The sequence below is a fragment of the Tyto alba genome, unplaced genomic scaffold (assembly GCF_018691265.1).
Source record: "Tyto alba isolate M040663 unplaced genomic scaffold, T.alba_DEE_v4.0 Super-Scaffold_23, whole genome shotgun sequence".
NCBI lineage: Eukaryota > Metazoa > Chordata > Aves > Strigiformes > Tytonidae > Tyto > Tyto alba.
In genome coordinates this window covers 30,123,038-30,139,801 of record NW_024881297.1, presented here as the reverse complement: position 1 = coordinate 30,139,801, position 16,764 = coordinate 30,123,038, and the positions used below count along the sequence as shown (strand labels likewise).

Genomic DNA, 16,764 nt, shown 5'->3' with positions numbered 1-16,764 from the left:
ATTTGTGGGACACAAGCCAGTGCAGATGAAAACACAGGCTTATCTCAACAGGGTTTGCTAATACAATCTCCAGATTTCGCTACCACAGCCGACTGCTTAACAGCTTGCATAGAGCTTTCTGCATTTGATGAGGTCTGTGATAACCTAGTTTTAACTGAAATATAGTGTCTAGACCTCCCCACATGCAGGGTACTCATAACTGCTTCCAGACTATTCTATAAAAGTTTGATTTAGACCTTTGTGGCTCCCTTTGAACCTTCTCCAGTTGCTTTCATGGCTCTACAGCCATTTGTAAATGGCTCTCCACAGATTTCCCACCACGCTGAGTATCACGCTCCCAACTGGCTGCCACCCCCAGGACTCTTCATAGTTGGATTTCTTTGAAAAGCAATTAAGAGAATCCTATTTTCCTTCCAACTAGGATAAAAGCATGAAATATTCCTGATGGGATTGTGACACTTCAGTTATCAAAGTGGAGTGTTGTTAAATTAAGGTGACACAGTTGCACTGAGATTTTGAACAAACTTTCCCAGTAATCTCAGCTGCTCTGCTCTTCATTAGAACTTTTGATTGGACTTCAAGGAAGTTCTGTGAGAAATTTAGAAAACATCTTGCTTTCTCTGCATAGAAGTGACCACTGAATAAGATGTTGGCCAAAAAAGGCTTACTTGGATACATCCCATCCAACTTTGATTTGGAACTCCGGAGGGAAAAATGGGACTAGAAGTGAGGTAAGGAGATGTTGTTCTTCATAGACTTTCTGCACCTTTCTTTATCTGCAACTGCAATGCTAACAAAATTTACACAGACAATTCGATCTGTCCCTTGGTTATTTAATGTGTGACTCCTGGAGGAAATGGTGGAACTGAGATGTAGACATGTGTCCTGCTTGACTGTCCAGATTAAGCCAACAGGACTTGTACCCTGAAACTAATTTTCACAGCAGATGTTCAGCGTCTGTCCCCTCACCTACCCCCTAAAAGTCTTTTGTGAATACCTTCTTCCATTTCTTCACAGATTTTTTTTCTTCAGGTTGGTTCAGGTCTCAATAAATTGGTCCATATATTTAAAGAGTTTTTTCAAATAATCTCATCATACATGTCAGAGTTGTACCCTCCCATAGACCAATACACACACAACAGACAGGGTTTCAAGATTTTAGTTGCCAAAGACAAAGGATCCAAAAAGCCTGAGATGAACTCAGAGAAAGCATAAGGAAACAATAGCAACTGTCACAATATTGTCATAAGACAGAGGTGTGTGGTTGGGTAATTCAGGAGATGGCTGTGCAGGGAGAAGAGAGTGCAGGATGTTCTAGGACGTGTTCAGAGTAATGGTGACATGAACCAGAGACGGTTTCATGGTGGGCATGGAAGCTACCCTTGCTACGAATACAGAGGATACTGCCATCATTCCAACTGGCAGGATTTTGAATGCAAATGTTACTTCTGGGAAGGATGTCCAGAAGAAATTGAGTCATTTCCACAAAGAGAAGTATAAACACCAGTCCCAGAACACTACACTCCTTCAGACCTGCATTCTTCACAGGTCTCACCAGGTCTGTAAAAATGGAATTCACAGCTCCCTCATTCATATACCCCTTCCAATTCAGGGACAGACACATCAGCAGAGCAATAACCTACATTGCCAGGACTAGAGATAATATCACAGCTCGAATCTCCACCACCACAGATGGACATTCCTCCTGCTCCACCACCTCTAGAGATGGACCCTCTCCTGCCAGAGCTGCTGCCACCTCCAGAGCTCAGCCCTCCACCGTGGGGACTGCATCTACCACTGCCAGAGCCGGATCCCCAACCTCCAGAGCTGTGGCCACCTCCAGACATGGAGCCTCCACTGCCCGAACTTCCACCACCTCCAGACCCCAAGCCTCCTCCTCCTCCTCCACTGCTGGAGCCACCACCACCAGAGCTCCAACCTCCATGACCAGAGCTTCCTCCACCTCCACCACCTCCAGAGATGGACCCTCTCCTGCCAGAGCTGCTGCCACCTCCAGAGCTCAGCCCTCCACCGTGGGGACTGCATCTACCACTGCCAGAGCCGGATCCCCAACCTCCAGAGCTGTGGCCACCTCCAGACATGGAGCCTCCACTGCCCGAACTTCCACCACCTCCAGACCCCAAGCCTCCTCCTCCACTGCTGGAGCCACCACCACCAGAGCTCCAGCCTCCATGACCAGAGCTTCCTCCTCCTCCACCACCTCCAGAGATGGATCCTCTCCTGCCAGAGCTGCTGCCACCTCCAGAGCTCAGCCCTCCACCGTGGGGACTGCAACTACCACTGCCAGAGCCGGATCCCCAACCTCCAGAGCTGTGGCCACCTCCGGACATGGAGCCTCCACTGCCCGAGCCTCCTCCTCCTCCACTGCTGGAGCCACCACCACCAGAGCTCCAGCCTCCATGACCAGAGCTTCCTCCTCCTCCACCACCTCCAGAGATGGACCCTCTCCTGCCAGAGCTGCTGCCACCTCCAGAGCTCAGCCCTCCACCGTGGGGACTGCATCTACCACTGCCAGAGCTGGATCCCCAACCTCCAGAGCTGCTGCCACCTCCGGACATGGAGCCTCCACTGCCTGAGCTTCCAGCACCTCCAGACCCCGAGCCTCCTCCTCCTCCTCCACTGCTGGAGCCGCCACCACCAGAGCTCCAACCTCCATGACCAGAGCTTCCTCCACCTCCACCACCTCCAGAGATGGACCCTCTCCTGCCAGAGCTGCTGCCACCTCCAGAGCTCAGCCCTCCACCGTGGGGACTGCATCTACCACTGCCAGAGCCGGATCCCCAACCTCCAGAGCTGTGGCCACCTCCAGACATGGAGCCTCCACTGCCCGAACTTCCACCACCTCCAGACCCCAAGCCTCCTCCTCCACTGCTGGAGCCACCACCACCAGAGCTCCAGCCTCCATGACCAGAGCTTCCTCCTCCTCCACCACCTCCAGAGATGGATCCTCTCCTGCCAGAGCTGCTGCCACCTCCAGAGCTCAGCCCTCCACCGTGGGGACTGCAACTACCACTGCCAGAGCCGGATCCCCAACCTCCAGAGCTGTGGCCACCTCCGGACATGGAGCCTCCACTGCCCGAGCCTCCTCCTCCTCCACTGCTGGAGCCACCACCACCAGAGCTCCAGCCTCCATGACCAGAGCTTCCTCCTCCTCCACCACCTCCAGAGATGGACCCTCTCCTGCCAGAGCTGCTGCCACCTCCAGAGCTCATCCCTCCACCGTGGGGACTGCATCTACCACTGCCAGAGCTGGATCCCCAACCTCCAGAGCTGCTGCCACCTCCGGACATGGAGCCTCCACTGCCTGAGCTTCCACCACCTCCAGACCCCAAGCCTCCTCCTCCTCCTCCACTGCTGGAGCCGCCACCACCAGAGCTCCAGCCTCCATGACCAGAGCTTCCTCCTCCTCCACCACCTCCAGAGATGGACCCTCTCCTGCCAGAACTGCTGCCACCTCCAGAGCTCAGCCCTCCACCGTGGGGACTGCAACTACCACTGCCAGAGCTGGATCCCCAACCTCCAGAGCTGCTGCCACCTCCAGACATGGAGCCTCCACTGCCCAAGCCTCCTCCTCCTCCACTGCTGGAGCCACCACCACCAGAGCTCCAGCCTCCATGACCAGAGCTTCCTCCGCCTCCACCACCTCCAGAGATGGACCCTCTCCTGCCAGAGCTGCTGCCACCTCCAGAGCTCATCCCTCCACCGTGGGGACTGCAACTACCACTGCCAGAGCTGGATCCCCAACCTCCAGAGCTGTGGCCACCTCCAGACATGGAGCCTCCACTGCCCGAACCTCCTCCTCCTCCTCCACTGCTGGAGCCACCACCACCAGAGCTCCAGCCTCCATGACCAGAGCTTCCTCCGCCTCCACCACCTCCAGAGATGGACCCTCTCCTGCCAGAGCTGCTGCCACCTCCAGAGCTCAGCCCTCCACCATGGGGACTGTATCTACCACTGCCAGAGCCGGATCCCCAACCTCCTGAGCTGTGGCCACCTCCAGACATGGAGCCTCCACTGCCCGAACTTCCACCGCCTCCAGACCCCGAGCCTCCTCCTCCTCCTCCACTGCTGGAGCCACCACCACCAGAGCTCCAGCCTCCATGACCAGAGCTTCCTCCGCCTCCACCACCTCCAGAGATGGACCCTCTCCTGCCAGAACTGCTGCCACCTCCAGAGCTCAGCCCTCCACTGTGGGGACTGCAACTACCACTGCCAGAGCCGGATCCCCAACCTCCAGAGCTGCTGCCACCTCCAGACATGGAGCCTCCACTGCCTGAGCTTCCACCACGTCCAGACCCCAAGCCTCCTCCTCCTCCTCCACTGCTGCAGACGCCACCACCAGAGCTCCAACCTCCATGACCAGAGCTTCCTCCGCCTCCACCACCTCCAGAGATGGACCCTCTCCTGCCAGAGCTGCTGCCACCTCCAGAGCTCAGCCCTCCACTGTGGGGACTGCAACTACCACTGCCAGAGCCGGATCCCCAACCTCCAGAGCTGTGGCCACCTCCAGACATGGAGCCTCCACTGCCCGAACTTCCACCACCTCCAGACCCCGAGCCTCCTCCTCCTCCTCCACTGCTGGAGCCACCACCACCAGAGCTCCAGCCTCCATGACCAGAGCTTCCTCCTCCTCCACCACCTCCAGAGATGGACCCTCTCCTGCCAGAGCTGCTGCCACCTCCAGAGCTCAGCCCTCCACTGTGGGGACTGCAACTACCACTGCCAGAGCCGGATCCCCAACCTCCAGAGCTGCTGCCACCTCCAGACATGGAGCCTCCACTGCCCGAGCCTCCTCCTCCTCCACTGCTGGAGCCACCACCACCAGAGCTCCAGCCTCCATGACCAGAGCTTCCTCCTCCTCCACCACCTCCAGAGATGGACCCTCTCCTGCCAGAGCTGCTGCCACCTCCAGAGCTCAGCCCTCCACCGTGGGGACTGCATCTACCACTGCCAGAGCTGGATCCCCAACCTCCAGAGCTGCTGCCACCTCCGGACATGGAGCCTCCACTGCCTGAGCTTCCACCACCTCCAGACCCCAAGCCTCCTCCTCCTCCTCCACTGCTGGAGCCGCCACCACCAGAGCTCCAGCCTCCATGACCAGAGCTTCCTCCTCCTCCACCACCTCCAGAGATGGACCCTCTCCTGCCAGAACTGCTGCCACCTCCAGAGCTCAGCCCTCCACCGTGGGGACTGCAACTACCACTGCCAGAGCTGGATCCCCAACCTCCAGAGCTGCTGCCACCTCCAGACATGGAGCCTCCACTGCCCGAGCCTCCTCCTCCTCCACTGCTGGAGCCACCACCACCAGAGCTCCAGCCTCCATGACCAGAGCTTCCTCCGCCTCCACCACTTCCAGAGATGGACCCTCTCCTGCCAGAACTGCTGCCACCTCCAGAGCTCAGCCCTCCACCGTGGGGACTGCAACTACCACTGCCAGAGCTGGATCCCCAACCTCCAGAGCTGCTGCCACCTCCAGACATGGAGCCTCCACTGCCCGAGCCTCCTCCTCCTCCACTGCTGGAGCCACCACCACCAGAGCTCCAACCTCCATGACCAGAGCTTCCTCCTCCTCCACCACCTCCAGAGATGGACCCTCTCCTGCCAGAGCTGCTGCCACCTCCAGAGCTCATCCCTCCACCGTGGGGACTGCATCTACCACTGCCAGAGCCGGATCCCCAACCTCCAGAGCTGTGGCCACCTCCAGACATGGAGCCTCCACTGCCCGAGCCTCCTCCTCCTCCACTGCTGGAGCCACCACCACCAGAGCTCCAGCCTCCATGACCAGAGCTTCCTCCTCCTCCACCACCTCCAGAGATGGATCCTCTCCTGCCAGAGCTGCTGCCACCTCCAGAGCTCATCCCTCCACCGTGGGGACTGCAACTACCACTGCCTGAGCCGGATCCCCAACCTCCAGAGCTGTGGCCACCTCCAGACATGGAGCCTCCACTGCCTGAGCTTCCACCACCTCCAGACCCCGAGCCTCCTCCTCCTCCTCCACTGCTGGAGCCACCACCACCAGAGCTCCAGCCTCCATGACCAGAGCTTCCTCCGCCTCCACCACTTCCAGAGATGGACCCTCTCCTGCCAGAACTGCTGCCACCTCCAGAGCTCAGCCCTCCACCATGGGGACTGCAACTACCACTGCCAGAGCCGGATCCCCAACCTCCAGAGCTGCTGCCACCTCCAGACATGGAGCCTCCACTGCCCGAGCCTCCTCCTCCTCCACTGCTGGAGCCACCACCACCAGAGCTCCAACCTCCATGACCAGAGCTTCCTCCTCCTCCACCACCTCCAGAGATGGATCCTCTCCTGCCAGAGCTGCTGCCACCTCCAGAGCTCATCCCTCCACCGTGGGGACTGCAACTACCACTGCCTGAGCCGGATCCCCAACCTCCAGAGCTGTGGCCACCTCCAGACATGGAGCCTCCACTGCCTGAGCTTCCACCACCTCCAGACCCCGAGCCTCCTCCTCCTCCTCCACTGCTGGAGCCACCACCACCAGAGCTCCAGCCTCCATGACCAGAGCTTCCTCCGCCTCCACCACCTCCAGAGATGGACCCTCTCCTGCCAGAGCTGCTGCCACCTCCAGAGCTCAGCCCTCCACCGTGGGGACTGCATCTACCACTGCCAGAGCCGGATCCCCAACCTCCAGAGCTGTGGCCACCTCCAGACATGGAGCCTCCACTGCCCGAACTTCCACCACCTCCAGACCCCGAGCCTCCTCCTCCTCCTCCACTGCTGGAGCCACCACCACCAGAGCTCCAGCCTCCATGACCAGAGCTTCCTCCGCCTCCACCACCTCCAGAGATGGACCCTCTCCTGCCAGAGCTGCTGCCACCTCCAGAGCTCAGCCCTCCACCGTGGGGACTGCATCTACCACTGCCAGAGCCGGATCCCCAACCTCCAGAGCTGTGGCCACCTCCAGACATGGAGCCTCCACTGCCCGAACTTCCACCACTTCCAGACCCCGAGCCTCCTCCTCCTCCTCCACTGCTGGAGCCACCACCACCAGAGCTCCAGCCTCCATGACCAGAGCTTCCTCCACCTCCACCACCTCCAGAGATGGACCCTCTCCTGCCAGAGCTGCTGCCACCTCCAGAGCTCAGCCCTCCACCGTGGGGACTGCATCTACCACTGCCAGAGCCGGATCCCCAAACTCCAGAGCTGTGGCCACCTCCAGACATGGAGCCTCCACTGCCCGAACTTCCACCACCTCCAGACCCCGAGCCTCCTCCTCCTCCTCCACTGCTGGAGCCACCACCACCAGAGCTCCAGCCTCCATGACCAGAGCTTCCTCCGCCTCCACCACCTCCAGAGATGGATCCTCTCCTGCCAGAGCTGCTGCCACCTCCAGAGCTCATCCCTCCACCGTGGGTACTGCAACTACCACTGCCAGAGCCGGATCCCCAACCTCCTGAGCTGTGGCCACCTCCAGACATGGAGCCTCCACTGCCTGAGCTTCCACCACCTCCAGACCCCGAGCCTCCTCCTCCTCCTCCACTGCTGGAGCCACCACCACCAGAGCTCCAGCCTCCATGACCAGAGCTTCCTCCTCCTCCACCACCTCCAGAGATGGATCCTCTCCTGCCAGAGCTGCTGCCACCTCCAGAGCTCAGCCCTCCACCGTGGGGACTGCAACTACCACTGCCTGAGCCGGATCCCCAACCTCCAGAGCTGTGGCCACCTCCAGACATGGAGCCTCCACTGCCTGAGCTTCCACCACCTCCAGACCCCGAGCCTCCTCCTCCTCCTCCACTGCTGGAGCCACCACCACCAGAGCTCCAGCCTCCATGACCAGAGCTTCCTCCGCCTCCACCACTTCCAGAGATGGACCCTCTCCTGCCAGAGCTGCTGCCACCTCCAGAGCTCAGCCCTCCACCGTGGGGACTGCATCTACCACTGCCAGAGCCGGATCCCCAAACTCCAGAGCTGTGGCCACCTCCAGACATGGAGCCTCCACTGCCCGAACTTCCACCACCTCCAGACCCCAAGCCTCCTCCTCCACTGCTGGAGCCACCACCACCAGAGCTCCAGCCTCCATGACCAGAGCTTCCTCCTCCTCCACCACCTCCAGAGATGGACCCTCTCCTGCCAGAGCTGCTGCCACCTCCAGAGCTCATCCCTCCACTGTGGGGACTGCATCTACCACTGCCAGAGCCGGATCCCCAACCTCCAGAGCTGTGGCCACCTCCAGACATGGAGCCTCCACTGCCCGAACTTCCACCACCTCCAGACCCCGAGCCTCCTCCTCCTCCTCCACTGCTGGAGCCACCACCACCAGAGCTCCAGCCTCCATGACCAGAGCTTCCTCCTCCTCCACCACCTCCAGAGATGGACCCTCTCCTGCCAGAGCTGCTGCCACCTCCAGAGCTCAGCCCTCCACCGTGGGGACTGCATCTACCACTGCCAGAGCCGGATCCCCAACCTCCAGAGCTGTGGCCACCTCCAGACATGGAGCCTCCACTGCCCGAACTTCCACCACCTCCAGACCCCGAGCCTCCTCCTCCTCCTCCACTGCTGGAGCCACCACCACCAGAGCTCCAGCCTCCATGACCAGAGCTTCCTCCGCCTCCACCACCTCCAGAGATGGATCCTCTCCTGCCAGAGCTGCTGCCACCTCCAGAGCTCATCCCTCCACCGTGGGTACTGCAACTACCACTGCCAGAGCCGGATCCCCAACCTCCTGAGCTGTGGCCACCTCCAGACATGGAGCCTCCACTGCCTGAGCTTCCACCACCTCCAGACCCCGAGCCTCCTCCTCCTCCTCCACTGCTGGAGCCACCACCACCAGAGCTCCAGCCTCCATGACCAGAGCTTCCTCCTCCTCCACCACCTCCAGAGATGGATCCTCTCCTGCCAGAGCTGCTGCCACCTCCAGAGCTCAGCCCTCCACCGTGGGGACTGCAACTACCACTGCCTGAGCCGGATCCCCAACCTCCAGAGCTGTGGCCACCTCCAGACATGGAGCCTCCACTGCCTGAGCTTCCACCACCTCCAGACCCCGAGCCTCCTCCTCCTCCTCCACTGCTGGAGCCACCACCACCAGAGCTCCAGCCTCCATGACCAGAGCTTCCTCTGCCTCCACCACTTCCAGAGATGGACCCTCTCCTGCCAGAACTGCTGCCACCTCCAGAGCTCAGCCCTCCACCGTGGGGACTGCAACTACCACTGCCTGAGCCGGATCCCCAACCTCCAGAGCTGTGGCCACCTCCAGACATGGAGCCTCCACTGCCTGAGCTTCCACCACCTCCAGACCCCAAGCCTCCTCCTCCTCCTCCACTGCTGCAGACGCCACCACCAGAGCTCCAACCTCCATGACCAGAGCTTCCTCCGCCTCCACCACCTCCAGAGATGGATCCTCTCCTGCCAGAGCTGCTGCCACCTCCAGAGCTCAGCCCTCCACTGTGGGGACTGCATCTACCACTGCCAGAGCCGGATCCCCAACCTCCTGAGCTGCTGCCACCTCCAGACATGGAGCCTCCACTGCCCGAGCTTCCACAACCTCCAGACCCTGAGCCTCCTCCTCCTCCACCTCTACTGCTGGAACCACAGCCCCCAATTCTGGATCCCCAACCTCCTGAGCTGTGTCCACCTCCCGAAATGGAGCTTCCACTGCCCAAGCTTCCACCACCTCCAGACCCAGAGCATTCTTCTCCTCCTTTGATGGACCCACCACCACCAGAAACGGATCCCCAACCTCCAGAACTGTGGTCACCTCCAGTGTTGGAGCCTCCACTTCCTGAAGTTCCCCCACCTCCAGACCATGATCCCCCTCCTCCTCCACAGATGGATCCACCACTGCCAGAGCTCTGACCCCATCTACTAGAGCTTCCAACTTTTTCTCCTCCTGATATCAACCCTCTCCTTCTGTTCTTGCTGTCACTACCAGAGCTTAACCCCCGTTTCCCGATTTTCAGTTCTCCAGATCCTACTCCAAAGACTCCAGTAGCACTCGCATTGTGGTCAATGACACCTGCAAGAAATGGAAATATCCACCTTATTCTTTTCACCCAAAAGCACATCTGTTATAAGGACTTATTTATGGCCACCTTTGCACCTACTCTAATGGTCATAGTCGTATCTTTTAAAAGGGGCAACAAGGATCTTCAGTAGCAGATGTACCTATGAATTAAATTCTCATTTCTTTCTGGCTTTAACATGACTCATATCTTTATCTTTACATGAACATTCTGTGCACCCCTTCCTTTGTGATGGCAAATAGTATGTATTCCTCTCTCTTTCGTTTGGCCTCCTATTTCCACCAAATTTTGGACTAGATTTTTTTGCCTTCAGTTCTCATATGCACCACATAGACCTAGAGATTAAGTGAAGTGTTTCCTGCTTTCTACAAATTTGGTTGAAATTAGCCATTAAGTTCCAAAGTCAGTAGCTCAGTGCTGACATATTAATGCATATGGACATGCGTTCACACACACGCTTACAAGAGACTACTGTTTCCTTCATTGCCCTAGGAAATTAAGATGGGAACTAAGTTAGGTTGTTCTGCTGGTAGGTGTTAAGCACCACAGACAAGAAAATGGCAACAGTGCTCTTAAAAAAGCAAAGAAATCCTTGAAATACTTACAGATTGTGGCTGGTGAGCCCTCCTGTATCCTATGGGGGAGAAGAGACATTGAGATAATGCATCCAATAGAAGTACAAGTCAGGCTAGGCTCTATCAGTAAGGCAATGAAAGAGGTCCCTCCTTCCAGAAAGCAATTCATCCTGGAGAGCTAAGTGATAGATCGAAGAATGGGACACGCTGTTTTTTACAGGTGCTTCTATCCAGGATGAATCGTTTGTACCTACCTGGTCTCCTCCTCCTCAAGGAGTGATCTATACATGGCAATTTCTATATCCAAGGCCAATTTCACATTCAGGAGCTCCTGATAATCATGAAGAAGGCGAGCAAGATCATCTTTGGCCTGCTGCAGGACATTTTCCAACTCCTGAAGCTTTTGCTGGCCATCTTTGATAGCAGAGCTCCCACGCTGCTCAGCATCATTAATGGTTTCTTGCAGGCTGGCATTCTGCAGAAGACACAAACAGAATGTGTCCATTTCCCTTCCACAGGACTGTGATTTTCAAACCTTTCTGGCTTTTCTTGGAAATTAAAAGACCTGCCTTGATGACAGAACTCAGAAGATACTTTAGACTGGGTAAATTAACCCAAATTAAATCCCAATGTAGACAGCCAAAATCTAAATCTGCTTCATTTTGAAGAGAAAACATCATCTCTAGGTTTGCCTCCAAAGGACAGGATACATTATGCTGCACTGGGTCCCCATGCAAAAGTGATTTAAATAGTTTAGTCATGTTGGAAAGCATCAGCTTTACCTTTTTCCTTGCAATTTCAATTTCTGGTTGCAATCTTTGGATTTGCCTGGTAAGTTCCTGGATTTCCTGATAACTGTTCCTCAGTTGCTCACGTTGATTTATCCACATGTTCTGAAGGTCCTGGTACTGAGGTGCAGAGAAGAGAACAGACATTTTTGGTTACTTATTACTGAGCAGACTTGCCTCTCTATCCTGATGTCTACTCACCCTGCCCTGATACATGGCATCTACTTCAGCTTTGCTTCTCTGAGCAATTGTCTCATACTCCTGCCTGACTTCCTCAATGATGCCATCCATGTTCAGCTCTCTGTGGTTGTCCATGGACAGAATTATGTTGGTGTTGCCAACTACTGTTTGCATCTGGGACAGCTCCTGCAAGAAAAACAAGATTTTGGATTTAACAGTTCACGTGAGCAGTCAAGGTTGTGTTACAAGTAATGGCACCCTCTAGCCAGTAACCCACTGGAACTTCCCTACCTGCATCCCCCAGGTCCTATGGTTCCACCATCAGTTTTAATTTTCAGGTGTCTCTTCCAGCCTTCATGACACACCAGACCCCCCTTTTCACTCACAGATTAAAAAGGACTTTATAATTTCAATGGCCAAGAATAATCCACTCTCTACATTACAAAGTCCTGTTCAGGTGAAATTTCCATTAACCTCCAAAAGATACATGTCCTTCAAGACCTGAGGGTAAATTCTTAATCTGAGAATTATACTCACAGCTTCATGTAAGCATCTGAGGAACTCAAGCTCCTGCCTCAGTATTTCCACTCGAATATCAAACTCCATTTTTCCCATGTAGGCACTGTCCAGTTCCTGTAAAAAAAAAAAAAAAGCCATAGACATATTTGTATTTCTTTGATGGCAATCTCTCCACTGAAGTACAATTCTTGCAATACTTGGTACATTTCTTTGAAGCCTCCATTTCTGGAGTCAAATAATGGCCCATGAATCTCAGCTTTCACTTGAGAATCAATTGGAACAAAGGCAAAGTTTTCAACTCTAAGAAGAAAAGAATGTCTTGGAAATAAGCAAAATAGCTGTGGCAATAAATGCGTTCCTGGAAAAAATGTAAAATGTAGAAACAGATTTCATTAATTCTTCTAATAAAAAGTTGTCTAAATTTTCTATTCTCCTATCTAAGCAATCTGTAGATATTATTTAACCCCTAATAACGATGTCTCACCTAGGTTGTGACTGATTGAATAGAGAAAGACCAGAACTTTTTAGATATTAATTTTACAAAAGGTTGAATCAGTCTTTAGAGGAAATTATTACTCTCTAGTCTTGTAGCAAAAAAGTCAGGTTTTCAGTGTCTTTAGTTAGAGGAGAGTTAGATGAAGTTAAGCAAAGACTCTGCTTTTCAAAATTTCAGCAACCATCCGGTTATTGCTTTATTTCTTAGGTTTTGATTTAGCTCAATGTCTTGGATTACTTCACCTTTTTAAGTTCCACAAACTCCTCTTCTTTAGATGCGCGCTTGTTGATCTCATCCTCGAATCTGTTGCAGCAAATAAAAGAAATAGGTAGATCATTGCCTATTTTACTTTTCCAGTCAAGTGGATCAGAAACCAAAGGGAATCATCCAAAAAGGGAATGTGCTAAATTTTCATTTAACTGCAGTTTCTGGCAGCTGCAAAAGCAACTGCAATCCCCCTGCAAAAGTATATGCTAAATTAGCCAACAAAATGTGGTAGATACACATCAGTTCTAACATCCCTGTAATTCTGAACTAAGCTTCCCATATTTCAGACCTGTGGTCATATATTATCTTTTGGGTGCAGCTAAACTAGAACTGACTCTTCTCAGCTTCAGGCTGAGAGAGTTGAGGGGTGCAGCCTGGAGAAGAGAAGGGTCCAGGAAGACCTCGGAGCAGCCCCCCAGTGCTTAAAGGGGGGACAGGAAAGGAGGGGAGGGACTCCTGATCAGCGGGGTGAAGATAGGATGAGGGGTAATGGTTTTAAACTGATAGGGGGAAGATTTAGATTAGCTGTGGCTGTGGCTGCCCCCTCCCTGGAAGGGTTCAAGGCCAGGTGGGATGGAGCTTTGAGCAGCCTGGTCTAGTGGTAGGTGTCCCTGCCCATGGCAGGAGGGTTGGAACTATATGATCTTTAAGGTCCCTCCCAACACAAATCATTCTAGGATTCTATGATTTTAAGATTCACAACTTGACCCCACTGAAAAGCTCTGTCCCTCCCCTCCCGACTGTCCAGGTTGACCACAACTCCGCAACTACCAGCAGGAGCAAGGGGTGCTGGGTTACTCATTGCCTGCGGGAGGAAGGGCATGAAGGAGGACAGGAGGAGAGAAGAGTGGGGTAGATCTACAGGACCTTTGATTTTCCTCTTATTGTTCTGGCTTCTACCAAATCTGCATTAGTCTTCCAACATCCAAGTCAAGTCCCATAATGAACCTACTGCAGAGCAGTGCTATAACAGCTACAAAACCTTTGAAGGTGTGAAGCTAAACTATGCCATTCCAGACCATGAATAACATTGCCTTGGAAAACTCCAGTATGCTCTTTCCCAGACTTGTGATTATTCACCTATTTTTATAATCTTCAACAAGCTGAAGCATGTTATATGCTTCTGGATCCAGCTGCTCCTTCTGGTTCTGGAGCGTTTCTAGCTGCCTCTGCAGGTTGCTGATGTATGATTGGAAGAAAGAGGTGATATTTCTACTCTCCTCCGGTCGGGTACTTTGCTGCTGCAGAAGTTCCCATTTGGCCATCAGAGCCTGGTTCTGCCGCTCAAGACATTGAACCTGAAAGGCAAAGCAGAAGTGTCTCAGTCACTGGAAAGCACTGGGGGAAACACCGACATCAGCACTAGCCCCTACAGCAAAACAAATTCGAGTTAATATTTCTGACTCCGTAACGTCTAGAAGTTTTGTCAGGTGGGACCAACTGCAGTACCAATGGTACCAATACATGAGAAAGCTTAGACTAACGGGGGACACACCTCTTTCTTCCCAATCTGTTGCATAAGAAGGGTATGATCTTACTGCTGCTTCTCAAGGCTGATATTGAAATCTTCGCTGGCTTTTCATCTCTTAAATGCATTATATTTAGAGGAATGATTAGGGTGGAGAGAGACTTCAACTGTTTCTGTAGTGCCTTAGACACCAAAATACATGGGAAGCGTTAGCCCCCTCTCAGAGGACCACATGGTACTACTCTTCCTAGGTACACCTTGACTTAGAGAAGGTCAGAAAGACCTATAACATGCAGAGCTGGTATTTTTGAAACCAGAGGGACAACATCTCTTCGGCTGGGACACTGAAAAGGTTATAGCCTGGAAGCTGACATCCAGAAAGTTTTCAACCCAAAAAAAAAAAAAAAAAAAAATGTCAAAGTGCTCTTATTTTTCAGGACTAAGCATGCTTAAAACTTCTGTGCGTAGCCAACACCTTTTCTGTAGGGTAATACAAAAAACCTTTAAGTCTTCATGTGTAATAAATAATACAAGCTTCCACCCTACGCAGAGACACATGTCACTACCCAAAGGCACATGTCAGGTCTGTGTGGGTGGAAGTGTTTTTGTGGCTGTTTTGTTCCTGCGTCTGTGAGAAAGAGAAGATAAGGTTGCAGAGAGAGTTGAAACTATTGTAGTGTAAACCAAGAAAGAGGTAAAGAAGAAAGATGTGGGCGCCACTGGACACCTGAAAGAGGCTAGGACCTTCCAAGCAAAGAAGTAATTTGTTTTGGAATTTGGATAAATGCAACATGTTGCTTTGCTTCGGAAAAAGAACATATCAAGGATGTCCAAGTCCATCACCCATTTTTCCTGCTAGTATCAACAGTTCCCAGGCACCAGAATATTACTAGCCATGCAGAAACCCTTTTCCTCAAGAGAGAAGTGAGTTAATATGTCAGTGACATCCCAGGAGTTTGTTATTGTCCTGTCACAGAAGATAAATCAGAGATACTTATCCCAGGGCTAAATGTGATTCATGCAGCAGCATTTATAGCAAGCTGTTAAGAACTTTGCACCAGCACAAGGGAATCTAGCCAATGCTGTGATTTGGGGGGGGAGAAGATGCAATATTAAGGTGTCTCCATGATTCACACAGGCAGAGCAGCACCCCTTATAATTCCCCCTTCCCAGTTAACAAGTGAAAAATGGAACAGGGACTCACCTTATCGATGAATGATGCAAATTTGTTGTTGAGAGACTTAATCTGCTCTTTCTCATCCGACCGCACTCTCTGGAACTCAGGGTCAACTTGTACTTGTATTGGCCTCAGCAGGTTGGTATTGACATGGACCTCCCCAATGCCTCTGCTAGCACCAGCCTGCCCAAAACCCTCTCTAACCCCTTGTTCACCAAAGGCACTTCTACCAAGGCCTCCTCCAAGTACCTCCCTGCCTGAGCTACTTCCACACATTCTACCAAGCCCTGCTTCACCACCTTGAAAAGCTCCCACATAATATCCTCTTCTACCAAAGCCACTATCAAGATGTCTCCTACCACCAAATCCCAGGCATCTCCCATATCCTCTTCCTTCTCCTCCGTAGCCTCCACCAGCATTCCTAAATCCACCAAGGTTGTGGAGACTCCTGCTGCCATAACCATACCCATAACCACTGAATTGTTCTCCTCCTCTGTTGTCTTCACGATGGCTTATGGTAAATGAACTTCTCCCACCACCCAGTGTGCCACAGTGAGCAGAAGAAGAACTGAAGTTCCCATCCCCAAATCTGGAGAAATGTTGGTTCATAGCGTTGCTTTCAGAGAGTTAAGAGAAGGCAAGAGAGCAGATGGGGAAGGTTGTAAAACAGGAGGAGAAATGAGAGTGAAGGATCCTCAGCTCCTCTGGTGGGGGTGATGGAAGTTCTCCTTTATACGTTCTGGAGGAGTTAGTCTCCATTCCGTGGTAATTAGCAGGTCTGTTAATGTTGTTATTGGGTTTGGTTCATCAGGCAGCAATTAATGGCTGCCTGAAGAGAGGTCAGAGTAAACACCACACACTGATGGAGGAATTGTGAAATTCCCCAAATCCTGCTTGACTCATGAGATCTGCTCAAGATTTCCTTATCTTATTAGCCTGCCTTCCATCATTAATTACAGTTCGCACAGTTATCCATGCATATTACCATGGTTTGTTCTCTCCCAAATTTCCCCACCTCTTTCAGCATTTCATTTCATGAGGCAGAAGGCCTTGATATTGTCCTCATATTAACGTCAGGGTGGCTCACCTTGCTTCACCACATCACCAGGAGTACCTACTACAGAAAGCAAAGACTACTGCTCCCTTAGGCTGCCATTCTCTCCTTCCTCTCATTCCCAGTATATCCACCCACAAGTAAGTATTGCTTCTGCAGGACTGCAGGGAGAGGGAAGATGTTGAGATCTGGTCTCCTTGCTAATGGAAGAATAAAATACAAAATCTGTCTTTGGATCA

At 53.1% G+C, this 16,764-nt stretch overlaps 2 protein-coding genes across 2 annotated transcripts; both read right to left on the bottom strand.

Annotated features, from left to right (window-relative positions):
• Nucleotides 1-1,071: 1,071 nt before the first annotated feature.
• Nucleotides 1,072-9,075, bottom strand: LOC122153794 (fibroin heavy chain-like). Its single transcript, XM_042796890.1, has 2 exons — nucleotides 8,495-9,075; nucleotides 1,072-6,232 (listed from the first exon to the last, which is right to left on the bottom strand). Exons 1-2 carry the CDS (start codon nucleotides 8,982-8,984, stop codon nucleotides 1,587-1,589), a joined length of 5,136 nt encoding a protein of 1,711 aa, XP_042652824.1. The 5' UTR covers nucleotides 8,985-9,075; the 3' UTR covers nucleotides 1,072-1,586.
• A 1,751-nt stretch (nucleotides 9,076-10,826) lies between these two features.
• On the bottom strand, nucleotides 10,827-16,148 carry LOC104368667 (keratin, type II cytoskeletal 1). Its single transcript, XM_042797047.1, has 7 exons — nucleotides 15,499-16,148; nucleotides 13,907-14,124; nucleotides 12,802-12,862; nucleotides 12,082-12,177; nucleotides 11,566-11,730; nucleotides 11,359-11,484; nucleotides 10,827-11,051 (listed from the first exon to the last, which is right to left on the bottom strand). Exons 1-7 carry the CDS (start codon nucleotides 16,078-16,080, stop codon nucleotides 10,827-10,829), a joined length of 1,473 nt encoding a protein of 490 aa, XP_042652981.1. The 5' UTR covers nucleotides 16,081-16,148.
• Nucleotides 16,149-16,764: the final 616 nt, after the last annotated feature.